The sequence below is a fragment of the Mastigoproctus giganteus genome, chromosome 1 (genome assembly GCF_048544385.1).
Source record: "Mastigoproctus giganteus isolate SK-2022 chromosome 1, ASM4854438v1, whole genome shotgun sequence".
Taxonomy (NCBI): domain Eukaryota; kingdom Metazoa; phylum Arthropoda; class Arachnida; order Uropygi; family Thelyphonidae; genus Mastigoproctus; species Mastigoproctus giganteus.
Genome location: NC_143575.1, coordinates 77,043,010 through 77,066,692, shown reverse-complemented (window position 1 = coordinate 77,066,692; position 23,683 = coordinate 77,043,010). Strand labels below are relative to the sequence as shown.

At 36.8% G+C, this 23,683-nt stretch overlaps 1 protein-coding gene across 8 annotated transcripts in view; it reads right to left on the bottom strand.

Moving 5' to 3' along the window:
- The window catches only part of Mctp (multiple C2 domain and transmembrane region protein), a 690,267-nt gene that overhangs the window by 23,688 nt on the left and 642,896 nt on the right, over window positions 1-23,683 (bottom strand). For 7 of the 8 annotated variants that reach the window (XM_090373448.1, XM_090373456.1, XM_090373439.1 and 4 more), the window contains one exon: window positions 16,030-16,139. In XM_090373448.1, coding sequence (XP_090229574.1) covers window positions 16,030-16,139 — 110 coding nt within the window. Of the gene's footprint in view, window positions 1-9,629; window positions 9,659-16,029; window positions 16,140-23,683 lie in introns of those variants that run through there. The other variant, XM_090373478.1, reaches the window with a different exon arrangement.

Here is a 23,683-nt window from a genome sequence, read left to right as displayed (position 1 = left end):
TGCGTGCCTAAAGTCATTGGATCTATGAAGAACCTGCGGCCAAAGTCAAGAATGGACACCTGGTACCTCCATCACGATAATGCTCCAGCTCACCGCGCCAAAGCCTGCACCGAATATTTGACCACGACAGGACTGAAACTTCTCGAGCCCCCTCCCTACAGTCCAGACCTTGCTCCCTGCGACTTTGCACTGTTCCCGCATGTGAAAATGAAGCTAAAAGGGAGGCGGTTTTCCAGTGATGAGGACCTTCTACGGGCTTGGGATAACGAGTGTTGATTACTCCCTAGTGAAACTTGGCAGAACTGGTTTAAAGATTGGTTTCGGAGGATGGAGAGGTGTATTGAATGTAGAGGAAATTACTTTGAAAAAATTAAATAAACAAAGCTGTATTGCAAAACTTTCCTAGTACCCTTTGTATAAATATATAATAAAGTTCGGACAGTTATTCTTAGGTTTGATCCAGAATGGACCTATTTATATCCACTTTAAATCAAAGAGATATTCGCTACTTTGCTAACTTAGCACACTTGCCAATTATAGAAAAAGATACAATTTTGGATGATGATTTGCCATAGTACACTTACTTGAAGAAACTAAAAGAAGACTTGAACATTAAATTTCAAGATCTTCATGATATGATTGTACCAGAATGGATTCTACATATGTTTGATGTGTAATGTGTCTCAAGTTGAATTTATTTTAGAACGGTTGGAAGGCCAAATCTATATTCTAAACTAAAGGGCCTCCTATTAGAATAATGAAGATATGTGAAATAAATATTCTTAATTACAAACTATGGCAGAAGTATTTTTGTTAACTTTCCCCAATCCTTATCTAGTGGAAGCTGGATTCAGCCACAATAATTTACTTAGGAAAAAAAAAAGAAATGGGCTGAACATAACAAATGTGGGGACCTTAATGATCAAATTAAATAAATTTTAACCTGGATACAGCACAGCTTATTGCAAACCATCATCCACAAGTGTCTCATTAGCAATTAATACTAATGATTAAAATGGATATGTAACAGGGTGCAATTTTTGCAAAACTAAAATAGCAATGATAAACCAAGTAAGAGGTAACTAATCATGAACTGATTGTTACCTAGCTATGTATTAATTATTTTATATATTTTAATAAATAATTAACTATTATTAACAGATTTTTCTTATAACCCATTCATCAAAATGGATTTTTTTTTTTTTTTTTGGATTAAGGGATCAACAATAGAAAAATTTGTTTTTTAAAAGGGCCAGCAGTTAAAAAAGGGTTGCCTTTGGTTTAGGAGTTAGCAGTTTATGGATTTCTCAATTACTTTGAAAATGGTAGAGATAAGTGCAGTGGGATGATAATTGGATGGGAGGGATTTGTCATACTTTTTAGGAACTGGCTGGATATGAGCACATTTCCAGGCAGAAGGAAAAACACCAGTGGAATAAGAAAATGTAAAAGGCAACACAAAATAGGTTTTGAGAACAAGAAAGTGAAGAAATGCCATCAGAACCTGTAGCATTCTTGGCATCAAGAATGTTCAATATTCTTTTGACATCCTTGAGACAAATTTTGGAAACATTTGAGTGGAGTGTACTGGGAATGGTAGAAAGTGGTTTACCAAGATTGTCAATACAAGAGTTAGAAGAAAAGAAGCAAGCTAGCAAGTATGGCTTTATCTTTAGCTGAGGGTGCAATAGAACCATCAGTATACATGGGTAAAAGTTACAGCCAAATAGCTTTGGTAAGAGACCAGAATGCTTGACTACCGTTTAGACAATAAGCAACTTTTATACTTTTATCCTGTTCAAAATCTAATTTGCATTGATTAATGCACTGCTTTACAATCGTTGTGAACTTTAGTAGGCAGAAAACAAACGTAGAAATTTGGATGCAACATTGTCTTGAATGGCCTTAGCACATTTATTGGAAAACCAAAGTTTAGAAAACTTGTTTTGTGTTGCCTTGTACAGATTAAATCCTTTATATTTAATCTCTACCAAGATTAAATCCTTTAAACCCTACAAGAGTAATTTCACTGACAATCTAGCAAACATTGACATCAGAAAATTTAAAACAGTCATCCGACCAAGGAAAAAGAGAAATCTCTTAGATCAACCCATTTTACATTTTGTAATGCCAAACAACACAAGAGTGAGAATGAGAGAACAGCTCCATTGGAGAAGAGAGCATCACCAAGTTGTGATCTGAGATACCTAGAGCCACACCTCAACCGTGTACTATGAAGAGTCATGAGAAAAAAAAAAACCAGTAATCCCTCGATTAGTGCACTTAATGCATCTCACAAAAGTGCCGCACTAATCAAAAGTGCATTAATTGAACTTAATTACCTATGGAAAATAATGTAATTGGTTCCGTGACTTTTTAAAAATTTATTCTTGAAAATATACAGTACTGTATTTTTAATTTTTTCAAAAAATTATAATTATAAAGCACAATAAAAATTAAACAAAATTAAAAGTTAAATAAAAAAAAAGCTACTTTTTAAAAAAAAAAAGTTGTGTAGTTTGATGTGCATTCTCCTCCTTCCTCTTATCGTACATCTGTCAATAAAGAATTAAAGCTTCTTCCACTTTTCAACAAATTTGACTACTGCATTCTACATCAGGGTTAGCATCTAAGCATTGCTGCTTAAAAACTTCAATAGTGTGAAAAATTTCAAACTCTTTTCAAGTGACCTCTTTCTTGTGGGTAGGAGTTGCATCACCTTGACAATAATCGACAGCTTCATATGCTTGTTGGGCATCTAAATTTAGAAGATCACTATTGCTCAGTCCTTCGGAATGGGATTCAATTAATTCTTGAACATTTTGGTTGTCTAACTCATTAAAACCAAAGTCCTTTCCGATGCGAGTTATTTCTACAACGCTTTCCATTTCTTTTGGAAAGCTTTTAAATTCATATGCACAGTGAGGAAGAAGATGCTTCCACATGGCTTTCATGTTGCTTGATGTAAGCTCAAGCCATGACTGATGAATGTTTTCAAATGGTATCTTTGATGCTATACTTTTTCCAGAATTCTCTCAATGAAATTGCATTCTCTCCAGATGTTGCTTGAAAAGTTGCAATAGGCCCTTCATCCATTGGTTGCAGCAAGCTATATTAGGTGGTAAAAATATCACTGTGATATTTTCACACAAGGAATCAAAGAGCAATGGGATGACCAGGAGTATTGTCCAAAATTAATAAAGCTTTAAAATCAAGATTTTTTTCTTGCAGTGATTTTCAACTGTTGGGCAAAAATAGCCTGTGAACCATTCTTTGAATAGAGCTTTAGTTAACCCTGCTTTCTTCTTAGATTGCCAAATTACAGGGAGTGATCCTTGATTTAAGCCTTTAAGAGCCCTAGGGTTCTGTGTGCAATAAACGAGCATGGGCTTTAATTTTAAATCTCCCTCAGCATCACCCCCTAATAAAAGTAAGCCTACATTTGGTTACTTTATAACCAACCAGGTTGTGATTTTTTTGTTTTAGCCAAGAAAGTCTTAGAAGGCATTCGCTTCCAGAACAATCTGGTTTCATCAAAGTTAAATATTTGTTGATCACTATAACCTTCTTCCACAATTTCCTTCAAAGTGTCTGGATATTTTTGAGCTGCCTCTTTATCTGCACTTGCAGCTTCACCTGTGGTTCGAACATTATGCAAACTGGTTCTTTTTTTAAACCTCTCAAACCATCCAGAAACTAGCACTGAATTCTTCATTGTCCCCTTTTTCATCTTCTGTGGCCTTTTCTTTCAAAGACAAAAAGACACTTAATGCTTTTGATTTAATAATATCGGTAATTAGCTGGATTTGTTTTTGGTTACAATCTTCAGTCCAAATAGACAACAGTCGCTCCATTTCAATCATTGCAATTACAACTCGAAATGGCTTCTATTTCGAGTTGTATGCATACATTCAGAACTTGGTGCAACCTTACCTTGAAAAAACAAAATACATATGCACTGTTAGCAGTTGTCTGGCATCTGCTAAATTAATTTAGCAGACAACCATACATACATAAGAAAACTCTAGGTTTACAAAGAAAATATTTTCTTTCAGATTTCGATTATACGAAATTAAAGCGGTGACTAAATTAACACTTGAAAAAAAAAAAAGACACCACAGAAATTAAAGTGGTGACTATATAAATGCTTGATAAATATGGACTTACATTATAATATCTACTGCATTAATCAAATTTTTGTACCGCATTAACTGATTTTTGGTATCAAAAAAATTTAGTGCATTAATTGAGGAATTACTGTATAGAGTGTGGATGTGCAGATAGGGTTGTCTCTATTCTGGTAGGTAAAATGTGTAATCTACACAGTAATTGCAAAAGCCTTTGCAATTACTGTGCAGTTTTCTAGTCACACAGCTGGGTCTGTGTGACTAGAAAACTGAAGTCAGCTGGAATTGTGAATGTTAAAATTGCCAAAAAAATTCTCACTGGTAGGAAAGTTGGGCTGGAGAAATTAAAGTTTCAGAGAAAGGAAGTGAGAGTTCCAAATGATTAGTGGAGATGGGAGAACTATAGATACATCAGATGAATTTGACAGAGGGTGGTAGAGAGATTTTAAGTTAGAGAAGATTGAAAAGCGTAGATTCCAAATTACTAAGTTTTTGACATGGAATATCAGAGTGGACATATACCTGTGTATATATGTCCTGAAATTAGGACAAATGAAGTGAGTAGTGGTTGAGGCAACCACTACTAATTGGTATTTTGTCAGAAAAAGCAAGGCTTGGCAGACTATAAGTGGAAGTGGATACCAAGATTGTAACCAACACCACATACATACATGTGTGTGAAATGAATGATGAAGTGGCTTTAGAGGTTCAGGGAAACTGCTAGCTTTGGGGAAGGGGTGCATAAGTCGATATTGGCAAGCTGTGCTGAGGATAGTGATGCTTAAAATAAATGGGAAGCTAATGCCAGGGAAACAAGCTAAAATAACTAAAATAACACTTAGTCTTAAGTGTGTTTATAGTGATGTCAGGATTGCTGTTAGTAAAATGAATGAATTCAAACTCCTGGTTAGGATGACTAATGGAAACATGGCCTTACCCAGAAAATATGGATGATGAGGTTTCACTACATCATGTATAATTCATTTAGGAAGGATAGGTAAAAAAGAAAGGGTAGTGGTCACATTTCTTATCAAAAGCAGCCTGAGTGTGGGGTGGGGAGAACTTTCCTTGATTCACAATTTATGCATGCCAACATGCAATGTGTGGTGCAAAGTAGTTGAATGCAGAGCTAAAATGAGAATGAGGATATGCTGTTAGTCAGAAGATTTAAGAGAATGACAAGAGGCTCCACATACAGATAGAATGAGCAAGCATAAGTTAGAAGACGAAGAAATAGGTTCTCTTTGGTAATTTGATCTTTATTATAATTACTTAAACAGACATCTGAATACTTGCAAGCACAAGCATCCCCCTAATTAATCACCCTTAACTGGGGTCATAAAAACAGAGTAATAAGAGAATTCACATTAAGCATGGGAGATTTATTCATAGGAAATATGGAATGTGGATTGTTTTAAATGGTTGGTGTGACTAGCGCTCCTAGCTGATTTTGAGCACCATTTTATATTTAAAGGTTTAAATGTAGCAGAAACATTTAATCCTTTAAATAAAAACATTATGAAGTAAAACAAAGTACAGGCAGTTCTCGCTTTAAGAGATCTCAGGTTTGAGTCCCCCCCCCCAAATATCAAGATCAACAAAATCGAAAATATGAACATTAATTTCAAAAAAATGAACGTTAAACATTCATAGATACCACATTCTAAACCACGTGTGTAGCTATACAATACAGCTTACCCCACTTTACAATATTAATCCGTTCCAGAGACACCATCATATCATTAAAATACAGTCAGTCCTTGTATAACACGTGTTTACACTACACGAATTCAATCAGACACGATTTATAAATAGGGGAACGACATCTCATATAACACGAACCGAATTCGCTTATACACGATTTGCCTTTGTGTTTACAAGAAATGGCAGTTGAATGCAGAATCACCCCAACCGAACGCAACACGATAGGAATGAAGAGAAGATTCTGAAAATGTATTTATGTTTTTTATATCAGTGAAGGGGAAACACATTTCACCATAATAACGTAAAAACCAACACAATTCCAGCTATCATATAATTGCAAATGCAATTAGATTGAGTTTATAACAGATTCCAATAGTTTTTTTTTTTTTTTTTTTTTTTTTGAGAACCGCAAACACGAGAGGTATTAGAACCTATAGTACTTAGTACCGTGCTTGGGTTGGAGGTTGAGAAGACGAAAGAAGATATTTGTTGATATTGGACTTGAACTTCTGTAGATTGTAATTTTCAGGAAATACGTATGAAGGAAGGTTGTTCCAAAGAAAACGGCAGTTGAATGAATAAATGAGGAAGATGAAAAGTTGGTTGTGGGTTTGAAGTTGGACAGTAAATGGATGTTGGCTGGTGGCAGTACATGTTCGGACTGTTTTGAAAGAGAGAGCAGGCATTATAGAAGCCAATTCAGAAGAACAGTGCCCATGGAAGCATCTGTAGAAGAGGCATGCAGCAGAAACAGTGCGTCTATGAGAAAGCGAGTGGAGAGACTCTGTTAGAGATGAATTAATTAACCTAGCTGCCCTCTTCTGAATGGAATCAAGAAGCCTGAGAGCGGTTTTGGGGGCACCACCCCAGATGTGGGAACAATATTCCATGGCAGGGCGGATTTGCGATTTATACAGAGTGAGCAGCTGTTTGGAAGAAAAGTAACGCCGAGAGCGAAAGAGAAAACCAAGTTTTTTAGATGCAGAGGAAGCAATATTTGTAATGTGCTTGTGCCAAGAGAGATTAGAAGTCAGGGTAATCCCCAAAAGAGATATCATTTTGCCTAGAAATTGTTTTTGTTTTATGGTAGTAACCCCTAGAAATGAGCTTTAGTAAAATGTGAGGTGTTAATAGCGTATCTCTGCCTTTACGGTGTTGTTTATTCAGTTGCTACACGCACGCAGCTTTGTTTATGTGTATCAAGCGTGCCTCCTCGTTTTGTAATTGTTCTTTATTGCCTACAAATGAGTAAAATACTTAAAAGGTGTGAAAAGGAAGCGTCCTGGTGAAGACACTGCAGATTCAGAGAGAAAAAGAAAAGAAATATCGATAAACAGAGGCAAAATGGGTCAAAAAATCTTACCCGGGAAAATTTATAGTGGCCTCATACTATGGTTTATGGCCAAAATCACACCGGCCTCCGGCCCATCAGGGTTTCCCCGGTAAGGCTTATGGCCAGTCCACTTCTGTCGATAAAGAAAAAATATGAAATTGTGAAACGCTTTGAGTGAAATGAAAGACCATGTGATATTGCACATGCTACAGACCTAAATGAGGTAATGCTGAGAATTACAAAGAATGCAGAGAAAATAAAAACAACTTTCATAGCAGGAACAACTCAAAGTGTAATTAAAATCCATTAGATTAAGAACCAAAGAATTGGAAGAGATGGAATGGCTGTCATCTGTTTGGACAGAAAATCAAACAAAAAACAAGTTTGCTTATGATAGAAGGAAAAGCATTAGCAATATTTTATTACATAATAGTCGTAATAAAATACGTAAGTATTTTGTTACGACTATTACGTAATAAAATATTGTAATTATTAATATTGTATTTTATTGTAATAAAATATTGTAACTATTACGTAATAAATAATCGTAATAAAATACGTATTTTATTACGATTATTTATTGTTTTTGGTAATGTTTTGATTACAAATGTGTGTTCAATCTTGGGTGGTCAGCACCTAACCCTATTTTTCCCATATTGCACGATTTTGCATTGCACGAGGGTTTCTAGGAACACAACTATCGTGCTATACGAGGACTGAATTGTAATGTGAACCCAAAAACACTTTGGTATTTCGTTTCAAAGTCTCGGAAGTTGAAATTTTTGTTGTATAACTAAGCCATTTATCTCTCTAAAATGTCATTTTAAGGTCACGAGCATGACCTTAAGGCCATATAAAAGATCGTGAGCTTGGTTGATAAATTGTATTAGTTACCAATTCAAATCATTAAAATGCACTACACTTTCATTGTTATCATATGTTCCGTTATAAGAATCAATTTTAAACGCCTTTGTGATATTTTTCTAAAGCACATTTCTGGAGGTCACGACCATAAAACAAAAACAATTTGCACTTTCTGGATAGGTTTATTGGGCTTTTCTGTTACTGCAAGCAATTATAAACGGGTCGTAAACTCAATCTTCTTCCATTTGCGAAAATGCCAATAGCTGGAATTGTGTGGTTTTTTATGTTATTATGGTGAAATGTGTTTCCCCTTTACTGAAATCTTCAATCATATAAAAAACAAATTTTCAGGATCTTCTCTTCATTCTTTTTTTTTTTTTTTTTTTTAAGCTTCGTAAACTTGTTACTCCACGCGAATCATGTTAGTTGCAATATGTGTGTGCCATTAAAAAAAATGCTTATGCATGCAATCGTGAAATTTATAATTAAAAGAGAAGATTGTCTTGTAAGCAAACGCCTCTTGAAACATTTCTGAAGACGACTCGTGCAACAAACCAATGAGTGCCCAACTAGTATGCATTTAGTCGATGATGATGAAGAATAAACATTCTTTAACATTAAGTCAAATAATTTCTCTATTATTATAATTTGCTTGATTTTACAAGCAAATCTGTTTTCATTTCTTTCGATAAATCAATCATTGTTTAAACAAACTAATTAGCTAACTAATTTCATTGTTGTGAATGTAACCCCTATTTTTAACCTTATGTCTCTGTGATATAAATTCCCGATTTAAGAGCACGTACTAGGAACGAATTAACTTGTAAAGTTGAGAACTACCTTTATACATCCTTCTGCTGTTTATGCTGTATAAACCACCAGCAGGATATATAGTGTATATTCCTGTAATATGCAAAAAATCATGCATGTGACCACAGCATTTTACAGCCACAGATAGAGGAAATGTGTGCTAGTCAAACAGTTACAGAAAGTTAATACAGACGTAAATTACTTGTGAACATGAAAAAATTTTTAGGACAAAAAACATATGGCACTTTCAAAATTTCTTGTCATAAATTTTAAATTCTTTGCAGCATTTCCAATTTGGCTGGCAGTTCAGCTGTTTACAGTATTGGTTAATTCAATTTAAATCAAAATACCTTTGAAGGAGAGCACTGAATTGCAGTTAAATGGAAAACTGAATTGAAGAGTAAAAAAAAAAAAAATTGACAGCCTCTCAGGGTGCCAGACACTTTCTAATGGCTAGCTCCTCTTGGTGTGTTTGGAGTGAACAGTTTCCAGGAGAACTGAGTGCAACTCAAGGGAAAAGTGTCAAAAAAAAAAGTTATAATGAACGAGTATGGAGTGAACAATGGCTACAGCAGGGAACAAATGTGTATATGTTGAAGTGTACTTTCTGCTTTTTCTTGGGATCATTTTGCTTGCATTTTATTGGTTTCATAATTGTTCTGTATTTATCAAAAATGTTATTCATTTGTATTTAACAAAATAATTTATAATTATTTTTAAAATCAAGCCATGAATGTAGGTGAGAAGATTTCACCCACATGGTCTTTGCATCTTGAGCAGCTATCTGTGATATATCTTTACCTGGCAATGGTTGAAACCCCTATAGTAAAAAAAAGGTCATGCTATATCTGACAAATGGAAGACTATTTTGGAAAAATATTTTTGGTTTTGCATGACGTTTTATTAATGGATTTCATTAATTATTATATAAAATTTTTAATGAAAATTTTGAAAATTTAAAAATGATTTTTTCACATGTAATTTTCAGCAAAATAAAGCTTTCATCAAAATAAGCATGAAATTTCAAACCTATGCATGTGCATATGTTTCTGTATATACATATATTAAATATGTAAATATTAAATATTTCATTGCAATTGTAGAAAAGTGCTTTAGATCTGAAATATTTCAATATGCAAAAAGAGGAATGTGTATTAAATAAGCCAAAAATTGAAATAAAGTAAAAAGTTTTTAGTAAAAAGCATAAAATGCTAATTACTCTTTACATATTGAAAAATACTTCAACTGGGAAGACCAACACCCATTAATTCATCAATAACTATGCAGAATATGTTTCTGTGAACCTCATAAATTTACATCTTAAATTTACATTTACATTTAAGATGTAAATCTTAAATGCTTCCCCCTTTATATTTAAGATGTAAATCTTAAATATAAAAGAAATGAATAACAGCTTATATTGGTGTGGTGATATATGATTGCCACTAAACCCAGGTGTTGGCAACTCTTGTGGTAAACATGGTAGTGGGGCACCAAACAGATGCTGCTTTTTTTTCTTTTTTTTTTTTGGTTGAACTGCAATATTTCACCATTTCTTAATGGTTGCAATACTTGTGTATAAGTAACTTTGTTTTAATAAGAAATTAAAATTTAATACATATAGGATTTAGGACTAAAAAGCCTCAGACTGTGAGAAGAGCTTACTGTCATAAGTTAGTGCAATAGCACTTTTCTATATACAGTAAACCAATCAAAGTTGTGTAGTGCCATCATTACATAACATATCATACTGCGAATTCCTACAGTGAGTTGAGTGTCTCATTTTACCTCGAATAAGTAATGCTTCCCCATTAAAGAAGATTGTTTTGTAATCTCAGATGATACTATCACTGAGATGGCCATTTCAGGAATATTTGGCTCCTCAGCATTAGCATTAGTAGAGGCATATGATGCAAGAAAGCAAGCTTATTCAGCATCAGCCAAAAAAAAAAAAAAAAAAAAAACCACACCACTCTCATTTCACCCCTCCGTTCGCTCGAAATACCAGTTGAGCCTTAAATTTGTTTAGGCTATCAACTTCAACAACAAGTGATGGAAGTCGGTTCCACCAACCAACCACCCGCTGGCCAAAGGCAAATTTCCGCACATCTATCCGACATCCGTCCTTCCTCAATTTGAATTTATGCCCTCTGAGCTGATTATTCTGAGCAAGATGAAGAATCCCATTGGCATTGAGTTTGCTCAAACCATTCAAAGCCTTATACACCTCTATCAGATCACCTTGCCGGTGCCTAGTCTCCAGACTCTGTAATTTGCAAAACTTAAGCCTTTCTTCGTAAGAGCAACCCTTTGTTCCATTCACTAATCTTGTTGCCCTTCTCTGTACCCGTTCCAGCAGCTCTACATCCTTCTTGAAATGAGGCCTCCAGACCTGTATAGATGTGGCCTAACCATTGCCTTATACAAGGGAATAATCACCTCCTTATCCCTGCTAGAAAAATTCCTGTATATCACTGACAAGACACCATGAGCTACTCTTGCAGCTCATCTGCACTGCTCAGAGAACTTCATATCTGCCTGCACAATTACCCCAGGTCCTTTTCATTCTCCACCACTGTCAGTGTGGTACCGCAGAGTTGATACGTTGCTCTGGGGTTACTGTTTCCCATATGTAGTACTTTACATTTGTCAGTGTTAAACTTCATTTGCCACCTCTCAGCCCATCTGTTCAACCTTTCCAGATCCTGTTGCAGCAGCATAGCGTCAGTGGTGTCCTTAACAACCCTGCCAACCTTTGTATCATCTGCAAATTTGGACATTAAACTTGATATCCCATCATCAATATCATTCATAAACACCGAAAACAACAACGGACCCAACACTGAACCCTGAGGAACTCCACTAATAACATTAGTCCACGTTGAGCAGTGTCCATTGATTACCACTCTCTGTCTTCTGCCACTCAACCATCCCCTTATCCATAGCAGCAATTTGCCTCCAATGCCACACTGCTCCAATTTGTGCAGCAGTCTTCCATGTGCAACAGTATCAAAAGCCTTTCTAAGATCCAAATATATAATATCAAAGTTATTCCCTGCATCCTCATTGGTGAGTGGCTGGTTTATTGTATATAGAAATTATGCTATTGCATTAAATTATATGGCAATAAACTCTTCTCGTAGTCTGAAGCATTTTAGCAATAAACTCTACATATTAAACTTCACCTCACTTGGCATATTGTGAAATTAATTCACAACTTGGTTATCAGCTGTTATACCATCAGGGTATCTACCCTATCACTAACACCTGACAGGTTCTCATGCACAATTTCTCAATATATGACATGGTTGCTGCTTTGGTTTTCTGTTACTTTACCACTTGATTTTTGAAAATGCTGGAGCACTAGGAGGTACCAGTATTGGAATGGCAGGTAAACAGAGTTTTCTTTGCAGGTTCTTCAGAGTTTAGTAAATAGCAGGCAATGGGTTTTAAATGACCCTTTTGGTGGTACAGTCATTTCTGTTCGAGTCCCAGTGGACCATTTCTTGACAACCTTTTCAGCATGTGTTGCCTTATTGATATTTACTGGTTTAACTGCTTTTTTCACCTCCTGTTATGAAACGTTCAGCTTTCTTTTTCTTTCTTCCACTTGTGGCACTCTCTTGAGTATGCAAGGTGCTCTCCTTGGCAGTTAACATGGATTGGTTTTGTAACTGAACATAATGTAATTTTGTGGTCCTTTGCACCACAACAAATGCATGCAAGGGCATCACAGCTGGCTATTTGTGAGTGTCCATATTTCTGGCACTTGAAGCTCCCTTAGAACATTTGGAAAATATGGACATAATGTGCTGTTCAGATAGACAACTTTGATAGATTAGCAGACAGTGAATTGAAAGTAAGGATGAGATTTCTGGTCAACACTAGAAACCTATCCCTATGCAAAAACATTTGCTTTGCAGCTGTTACTCCTTGCAATTTTAGCTCTGCACAGATCTCTTCAGACACTCCAAGGAGTGTCCCATTCTGAGATGATGCCTCAGGATGAGTTTGGTGTCTTTTGAGGTGTTACCTAACTGGCATTTGCCCAGGAAACGTGGATCAGATGAGCTGTCCTGAGTATTTATCACACTTTGTTTCAACGAGGATATACCCAGAAGATTGATGTTTTGAAGATTTAAGCAGCTTGCCAAACTCTTCCAACCCCTTCTGAATAAAGAAGGGTGATTTTCCCCCTATAGGTTTCTCTCTAGTGGAATGGATTATCAGTTATCTAGGTGTTAGACCTGATACTGTTTCAGTTTTGGGCCTCTTTGCTGAAGTGATGGTGTCTGTTTCATTGTCATTTTTCCGGTAGGGACGATGTTTGGATCCCAGAAGAAGAATTTAGATTATCAGAGTTCATAGTGATTTGATTTTGGTTCAGTTGCCCAGGCTCTCCACCCACTACAGAGTCCAAATGGGACAACCACCATCTGGCAAGCAACAAATGTGGTTGGAAGTGGGATGTCAGGGCTGTCTAGACACCACACTTTCATTGCCACCAGCCCAATCCTATCCATCAGACCATGAAGGTCTGATGGATAGGATTGGGCTGGTGGCAATTTCAGGCTGGCTATTCATCCTACCCTATCTGATGAATAGGATAGGATGGATAGCACAGCATTAACACTGTTGACTCATGCAGGTGAACCCACTAGCCAATTGATCCTGGCAAGCCAACCCAGAACTACTTGTCTTGTCAAAAAAGGGATCAAAGTGGTGTGTTACAGTTGGGCCCCCTCAACTATCAGGATCTCCCTTTGAGTTTCCATGGGTCGCAGTACACGGGCAAACACATCAGATTCCTATAATGGTACTCTGGAACCCTGACTGGGCATTCGATCCCAGCAATGCTAATCTGTAGGACCAGCAGCATCACTGGGAAGTTCCCTCACCATGTACAGGTGCTCACAGAGAGAGAAGATCCAACAAATGGTCAGTTTGTGTGGGTTTAATATCATTTGTACCCACATGTATAATAATGCCCTCTTCACCCACCTCACTATCTGTTAACATAATTGTTTCTCTTGGCAGACATGCTCTGGTTCTAGTCCACCTATCCATATTACAAAAAATAATAATTTTCCTGACAATGGGAGTTGGCTAATAAAACTAAATCTTGAACCAGAGCAGCATGCACTTGACAGTTCTGTCCTGAGGCCCCAAATAGGATATACATCACTTGGCAGGTTGCTGGATACTTCAGTCTCTGATGAATCACCAGTTTGCTCAGCAATTAAGAGATTTTTCAATACATAAATTAAATAAAAAACTTTTCTGTGAAGATAAGTAAGGTTCAGCTGCATGGATATGGTGACTGAAGAGTGCAAAATGGCTAAAATTTGTTGATCCCAAGAAACATGGTTTAAGACAAACTATAAAACTGACTTAAAAATTTAAATGTTTAAAATGTCTTAAGTTAGTAAAGGTAACACAAATGTTACTTTTGTAAAATGCATATATTTTTTTTATAAATATACCACATGTATCATAGTAATATTTTTTCATTCATCCTTGTATGTTTTTTCTTTGTTTTTTTTAATTTATAAAATATTTTTTAATATACCATTTACTTTTATATACATGTTTACTGTTATATACATTCATCTTCACAACCACTGTTGGAAAGTATTTACTAATTTTCGAAGTCATCTCTCCGTTTTACCTCCCTCCCATATTGGTTGGTTAATCCTAATATGGGCAAGATTATTTGAAACTTGCCTGTATACTCATGGGCAGATGAGTGTTTTATGGGTGGAAAAATCCAAAATAACTCATAAGGACCTGAAATTGGCAGACTACAGTCCCGATTAAGGAAGCCTGACAAATTCCTCCTGCTTTAGATGGGAAGTGAACACAGATTTCTCCAAAAGAGCAGCAGATAGCAATGTATTGCTATCTGCTGCTCTTTTGGAGAAATCTAGGGATGCATTCTACATGTGCAAAGTTTGTTGCACACCTTATTTGAAACTTAATTAACTTTATGAACTTTATTTGAAACTTAATTGAATGGAAGAAATCAACCAGATGCTTGCTCACATTATTTTTTCATGCATCCTCCAGAAGGTTAAGAAACCGTTCCAAGATTTTTATAATTCCTCATTTTCAGCAATTTATATTAAAAATTTATTATAAGGCAGGGATCATTAAGTAACCACCTTATAAATGCAGTTCAATAAAGACTAAATTAACAATTGTAAGTTTTTTAGCAATAGGTGACATTAATTATCAGTGCAACAGGAGCATCTAGGTTCACTTCAACAAAGAAGTTTCAGGCTGTATCTTAAATTTCAGCAGGAAAGGCATGGCATTCTTCTTGTGTATTTTGAAAATGACTAGCTACCAGGGCTGTAGCATAATTCCACACACCTTTGAAAGAATCTGGCTTGATTCACAGAAAGCAGCCTGGGCTACTGATACATGGGGTATTGATGTTCCATGACCACATACAGTGTGTGCAACCCTCATAAGATCATCAATGATGGGAACTTCTTGATCATTTTTCCTATAGCCACTAATATATAACCTGATCTTGCCACTAATAATTTCCACTTTTTTCAGTTTCTCCCAAAAAACAGCCTGGTGGCAAAAAATTTTTTTGATAAAACAGAGGGTGAAAATAATGCCCCACTGGTTAGGATAAGATGTCCATTTATATTGTTGAGCATGGCTTCATGCCATCAAGACAGAAACAAAAGTTTAACTCATTTTAGCTTCTGTCTGGATGGTGTGAAGTTATACTTAACTACCTGAACTAAAATCCATAACAGCTTACTTAGCAAAGTAAGTTGTTCTGGGTTCTGTTCCTGAAATCAATTGATCTCAAGTGGAGGAAGTAGGATTCTCCAAGGTGAGTTATTACCAGTTTTTTTTTAGCCCATACAACCTTCACTACAAATTAGCCCACGAACACACTTATATACACAAATTAAAGATAGGAGCAATGAGTAACGGAGCTATTAAAATAATTTGAATTTGTATCTGGACTAAACGCTATTTTTGGCATGGTGTTGGGGATCATGCAGATGATCTAGAAATAAAGCCAATAACATAAGTTAGTTTAGCAAGTTATAATACCAGATGTGAAATACAAAAAATTAAAAATTTTTCACATAGAAACAGTGCTTCATTTTATATTTAAGAAACATTTTATTTCATTATCGGGCATGATGATAATATGAATCTTACCCCAAGCCATGATGAGGTATCTCATAGGAATATAATACAGAATGCTTCCAACAACACAAAGCACAAGAATTGCTAGCCATGATAGCAGTGGTACACTGAAGTTAAATGTACTGTAAAATAAACAGTTTGTAAAAACATGTTAATTGCACTAAAAATTTCACTTAAATGTTAGTCATCATCAATAAGGGCAAATATAAAATTAATTAATCTGACATGAATAAAAATATCAGTATCAGTACTACAGTAATGGATTAACATTTAACCTCAGAATATTAAATTAGATGTGTGGTAAATTCAAAAAGTTCCCAGAATCACATGCATGGCAAGTGGGAACTGGCTTGACCACTGACTGACTGGTCACAGCTGACTGATTGCAGAATTTTGAAGTTTGAACAGCAATAACATAAAGTTAGTCTTTAAACTTTGGAAAAGTGCTACAGAGATGCTACAAGCATTACAGAGTTTGTGGAGATAATGCTTTAAAGAAAACAGCACTTTACAAGTGGTATTAAAAACAGACAGAAAACACTGGAAGATTAACCTTGCAATGGGTGCTCTTCAATGCCGCAAAAAGATGAAAGTCATGAAAGTGAAGGAATAAATGCAAAATGATAAGCAAATGACTGTTGTTGAGATTGGCCATACAGTTGGGCTGTCTGTAGGCTAAGTACAATACAGTCTGATGCAAGATTTAGGGATGCATTCTACATGTGCAAAGTTTGTTCCACACTTGCTGTTGGATGATCAGATGGACTGCAGGAAAGCCATCACAGGTGATTTTGTGTGAAAGATCTATGCAAAATCCAAGCTTCCTAAGAAAAGTGATTAATGGGGATGAGAGTTGGATGTTCAGCTACGACTCATAGACCAAGGTGGAATCATCTGAATGGCACATAAAAATGTCTCCATGGCCCAAACAAGTCCCAAGCAATAAAATCCAACGTAAAAGTCACGCTGATTGCTTTTTTTCCGATGAGGGCATGGTGCACCACAAATTTGTGACTAGGGAAGAAGCATTATTGCTGCTTACTACGTTGAGAAAGTAAGGCGAAGACAATGTCAAAAATGGAAGGAAAGGTTAGGTGGAAACTGCATTACAATTTGGTCAGCAATGACAGTTTAGCAGTTCTTGGCTGCAGGGGAGGGGGGAAATCAGTCATATAGCAGCCTCTAAAAAACACAACTTTAAATAATGTTTCAAAGCTTGGGAAGACCAATTGAGCAAGAGTGTATACATTTGCGTGCGTGAAGAAGGAAGATACTTTGAAGATGATCAGATTAGTAAGCCCAACTCTTCACTCAAACTTTTATAGTACTACACACACACACGCCCCCCATTCCGGTTATTTGGGACACATCGGGACACATGCCTTTTGGCCCGATTAAGCGGCTGCCCCAATTATCTGAAGTTTCACGTAAATAGTTAAAAATACAATGTGTCCCCCCCCCCACAGTTGATTCACTGTACAATAAAATCACGTTACAACGAACTCACCATAGTAAAGTACCGTTCACTATACGATATACGTGATAATCGGAATAATTAATACGTACTGTAATGTGTACATACTAACTAGTTGACATTTCTGTTCACTGACATTTGTGGGTGGGGATTAAAATTTAAAATAGTAAAAAGATAAGCAATCAATAACAAAGAACACGACACACACAAATTGCAAGTAACACAATACAGTACGCGCAAGTGAGAACGGAGTAACGAGTTACAAAGCTTTAAAAATAGGAATTAAGAGAAGATCTGAAAATTAATTTTTTTTATATGATTGAAGATTTCATGGAAGTATAATCTTCAATCCACAGAATTCCAGCTGTCGGTATTATCGCAAATTCAGTAAGATCGAGTTTACTGTCCGTTTATGATTTCACTAACAGAAAAGCCCAATAAACAGATGACTGCTAATTGTTTTATGGTTGTGACCTCCAGAATTTCGACCGAACCACATGGTACCGTCGGAGACAATTGTAGGGTAATCTCCAGTGCTGCGGTCTCCTGCCCCAATTAAGCGAAGTAAACCCTGGCTATTTTCTTGATTGGGTTCTGTTTTTTTAAGATTTGCCCCAAATAAACAGCTGCCCCGATTAACCAGTGGCCCAAATAACTGGAATCCGCTGTACACACACGTGTGTGTGTGTGTGTGTAAAAAAGTAATATAGGTGATGGTATTACAATATACACTATATGACCAAATTTATTCAAACAAATTAGTAGTTGCAAAACAGGTTTTTAATTTAAAATTTAAAAACCTAATATCAGTTGAGTGCCATCTTTGGCCTATATATCAGGACAAAAGGTAGCTCTATTCTCTCTCCTCCTGGCCATACTTTCCACCAATTTCTAATATGTACCAGCTGGAGTTTTCTTCCATTCCTCCTGCATAACATCTGTTTGAACGGGTCTGGAAGCAGACAATTTTGACTGCAGCCTAATATAGCACTCCAATTTATCCCACAAGTGTTCACCCTCCATTCTGGCTTAGAGCTGGGACTTCAACCTCACAACTGGGGGTCCAGGCTCTGAGCTGGCTACTTAAAATTTAACATTCTTGTCCACAAATCAGTTACACGTGACTATCATTCTATGATGTGAAGCACTATCACACTTATACAAACAAGGTGTATTTATATAGTACTACCACAGCATGGCTAACAATTATTCAAATGTCTAAGCAGTTCAGACTTCATGGTTTCAATCACTACCACCAATGGACCATGATGAGGTCCACTGGTGGTAGTGCCTTTCAACTGCCCAAGCCAGCTGAAACAGGTCCAGATCAGACTAATTCCACTAAACTTAGATGAGAAATGCTCTATGGGAAATCCCTATGCCCTGTGTCCAATGGAATGAAACTTAAGGTTAACTCTATAGCACCTACTACTAGAACTGTAAAAGTGAGGAACGATGGCATTTTGATACTGTTGACAGTGACATTGGGCTTTTGCACAGTAATATACATTGAATCCAAGGCTATGCAGATGATTGATGTACAGATGGATGTTCCTATGGCTTCCTGGACCTGCTCCATGTTTTCTGCAGTAACAAGTATGAGGCATGCAAATGAGTTACACGAGCTTGTGAAACCATCTTGTCAACTTTTTTTTTTTTTTTTTTTTACCATCAAAGTATTAATTATTGTCTTCAGTCTTTGAATAAGTTCTGCCACAATGCATTTTGAGAGGTTCAGATGAATCATAGTTGGATACACAGAAATGTTATTGATATGCCACACATGGAATGCTAATAATGACTCATAAATGCCTTCTGAATATGCTGCTGTACAGACAGACCTGTGAGATTTATATTGATAAATCTGAGCTGATACACATGTAAGGGGAAATTTTTGGCACAGTAAACAATACTGTGGAGGGATGTTTGAATACTTTTGGTATATTTTGGTATAGGGTGTATTTGAAATGACAAAAGAAAATAAACCTCACAAGAAGTTTACATAAGCTCATCACCTGAAATTTATAAATATAAATTAAAATTATAAACAAGCTTCATTGTATATTTCAGTAATGCTTTTATTATAAAATTAAAACAAGTACTAATTTGAATTATTCTGGAAAAAACTGAAGCCATTAGTATTAGTACAGTCTGTAAACAAGTAACAGTGAACTACTCTTCACAAACATTCAGTAGTTCTTGTGGCAGAGTAAAGTGCTACAAGACATTTTCTCTTTTTAATAGCTTAAAAGAAGAAAGTTATTTATCACACTTGGCTATAAATGAAATGTAGTTGGTGTAAAGTTACCAACCTTTGACTTTCAAAAAGCTGGAGGCCAGACAGATAGAAAAAGCAGTCCCCCTCCCCAAGTCCACACCTCTAATAAATTAAATTGGAAAAAAATGCACATTTTATATACTAGAGTGCAAAACTTAAGGGACCAACACTATTTCTAAAGAGTTAAAACAACAAAATCGAACTAAACAGCCTGTGGCGATTTGCATAACTGTGGCCGTTCAGTAGAAAGCTGGTGCACATGCAAAAATTTGAAGCGTGATGAGAGGGCTCACATAAACAGATAAAAGCAGCAGTTCAGCAGTTAGGTGCAAATTACTGAATGGTGAGCACAATTGTTACAGACATTCAATTGGTTTCATACAGTGCTACAGACAACAAAATGACCAGTAGACAACATCTGGATGACTTTACTCAGTCAAATAATTGGGAAGGTCAAAGTGCGAGGAGTGTGGCTGCAGAGTTCAGTATTGCCATAGCATCATCGCACGTGTGTGGTTGGCCTTCAGAATGACAGGTACAGCTGTTCAAAGGACCAGTGGTGGTCATCCAAGAAAAACAATGCCCAATGATAACCGCTATATACTCCTACAGGCCAAGAGGGACCGACACCAGACAGCGGGATTCAATGCAAACCAGGTGCACAAGACATGGAGGTTTACAGTGGCCAGGCAACTCTACAAAGGTGGACTGTTTGCCCAACGGTCAGTACGCTGTGTCCCTTTAACCTGCCCATTGGAGACACTGTTTACAGTGGTGCATCGAACCCAAGGACTGGACAGCAGTGCAATGGGGTAAGGTACTGTTCACTGATGAGAGTAGGTAAGGTACTGTTCACTGGTGACATGGTATCACCCTGCAAACATCACCGAAAGGGATCGATATGGCGGTCCGGATGTTCTCGTCTGGGGAGGCGTTATTTTGGATGGACGTTCACAACTACAGATACTGGAAGGTAGTACTGTAACTGATGAATGCTACTGTACTGAGGTAATCCTTCCCCATGTGCCATTGGTCCAGAGCTCGTGTTTATGGATGATAACACCACACCCCATTGCACTGCAGCTGTTAATGTTTTTGGAAAGTGAGGACATTGTTTGTATGGATTGGCCTGCCCGTTCCACCGATCTAAATCCTATTGAACACACATGGGACACTCTGGGGAGATGACTATCAACACGTCCACACCCACCAGAAAATGTTCACCAGCTGAAGATGCTGCTGACAGAGGAATGGACAATGTTACTGCAAGAACTTATCAACAACATTGTTCTAAGTATGGACAGGCAGTGCAAATCTTACATCAACATTAGAGGTGGCCATATCTCCTACTGAGGACCACCTCTTCCCTTTGTTCCATCTTTGGCAGATGCCTCTGTATCATGGCAGCCCGTGCTATGTTGCCATTTTTGAATAAAGTCCCTCTGTACCGTTTTGTTTCCGTTGTTGTTTGCTTCATCATTTCTGTACCTCAAGAGGTTTCTTTGGTATGCTTTCCCCATATCCAAGCCACTCCTATGAGAAGCTACAGGTGAAAACCTAACTGGTCCTTAAGTTTTGCACACCAGTGTATAATTTTTTAATAACAATTTTTTGCATTTTTTTAAAATCAAAATGCACATTTTAAAAAACACAGCCTTATGATTGTTTACCAGTAGAGTATGATTGTAAACATTAGCTTATCTAACATTTTCCTCTGTGGATTTCTGTTTGGATATTATGTTATACATCAACTGATTTTGATTTCTTCAAGAAAAATTCTGTTGCAGATTTTGATCTCTCCAAAAATGTTGTCAAAGTTTTGTTCATAACAATGGCCCTGCTATCTAGACTCGGCTGCCAGGACCATTTCCAAGACCTAAACTCAGTTTTTGATTTTCTAACCTGGATGAATATTCTCTCACACTCAAGCACTGCTATGAAGAATTATTTAAATTCCAAGCATATCTTGGGAAAAGTTATTTCATATTTCCTTGTGCACTTGTCAGTACCCCAATCAATTCATTCATCTTTCATAATAGCATCTACTACATTCTCACACTGAAACTGACAAAACTGACACTGTAAAACATCTACTGTTTTACAGCAATGCAAAAAAATTGCATGTGATAATGATGTATTGCCAATTGATGAAATTTGTGCTACCTCAGCATTTTTAAGGACATATTTCAGAAGGAACCTTGTGCACCATGTAGTCGTTTCATTTTGGGTTTTATTTGTGAATTAGTATATCAGGCTAATGCGCCAAAACCAGATCATAAATGTACACATTTAAAATTTCAGTCACCTAAAGAATTAGGTTGCTATATCAAAGCAATAATAATGAAAGAGACATAAAAATATGTAAAATTTAACAATAAAAAGGTAAATTTTAAATACAAGTAAAAAGGTTAATTGATTTTAAATACAAGTAAAGAGTAATTGATTTTAAATCACTAAAAACAGAAAATAGGTTATCATTATCTGATAAAATCTGACAGTGTATAAGGCATAGCCAGTTGACTAAAGCAGTAAAATATAAAACATGTTTGTGTCTATAACGTGGGCACTTCATTAAAATATGACAAATTGTTAAAAACGAGCCAATTCTCATACTTAGGAGAGCCATCTGACCTCAGCAGAAATGCATGCTTGTTTGTTTGTTATTTGGTTTTTAGGAGCATTAGCAACTAAGGCCATATTGCTCCGGGATATGCGGTGGTCATTCCCTGACCTTTCTGCATCCTCCGTATTTGGTGGTGATGGGCTCGAACCCCGGTCTAATCAAGAAGCGTGTGCTACGCACTGCTGCTCCTTCCCACCTGGCTACGGAGGCACCTAGAGAAATGCATGCATAAGATGACTGTGTCCTAGTGGATGTGAGCTAGAACAACTTCCTCTACGGTTCCTGCGCAGACTAGACTATCAGTGATGGATGACAGGTTTTATCTGATAGATAAAACCTGTCATTCATGTTTTGTGGTCTGCCCATGCCAAGTAATTTACAATTTTTCACCTGCCTGTAGTGATCTGGTCGCAGCATCTGCCAGTTCATCTCCCCCGATCCCAATGTGGCTTGGAATCCAGCAGAAATGAATGTCAAATGAACACTCAGTAAAACAACGTAATGTCTGCTGGATCCAGGTCAGGAACGGATGAGTATTATGACTCATCCCTGATAAAGCCTGCAGTATACTTAGAACGTCAGTATACACCATACATGTTTGGTACTTATGGGTCTTAATGTGGTTCACGGCTAATTGCATAGCACATAATTCAGCTGTACATATGCTGCAATCGTGGAGAATCTTCCCAGATATAATACTATCTGGAAAGACAGCAGCAGATCCCATGGAAAACTCAGACTTTGAGCCATCAATGAAGATAGGCAAGAAGTCAGTGTTCGGCTCGATGTGCAGCACGAAGTTGTTGGTAGACAGAAGGGGTGTTGGCCTTACCCCAATTTTTAATCAAGAAGTCGCATGACTGTTTAAGAGCATGCCAGGGTGGAAGTAGTTGCCTTGTTGACTGGGCAACATTGTCTACTGTGGTGTCAAGCTCTCTGAGCAGCTCTTGGACATGGATACCAAAAGGACAAATGGCAGTCTGACAGGCATTATAAAGAGTTTTCCATCATGGCTTGAAGATGGAAATCCACGTAGGGTTGTCTGGCACGGATTTCAGTTTAAAAGTATATTTTAGTGACAATTGCTTTTGTCAGAGCAATAGTGACGATTTTTAATCAAGAAGTCGCATGACTGTTTAAGAGCATGCCAGGGTGGAAGTAGTTGCCCTGTTGACTGGGCAACATTGTCTACTGTGGTGTCAAGCTCTCTGAGCAGCTAGTGACGACATATAAACTCTGGACAGGGGATGTTCTAAATAATCCAGAATCAATACAGATGGCTTGGTGAACT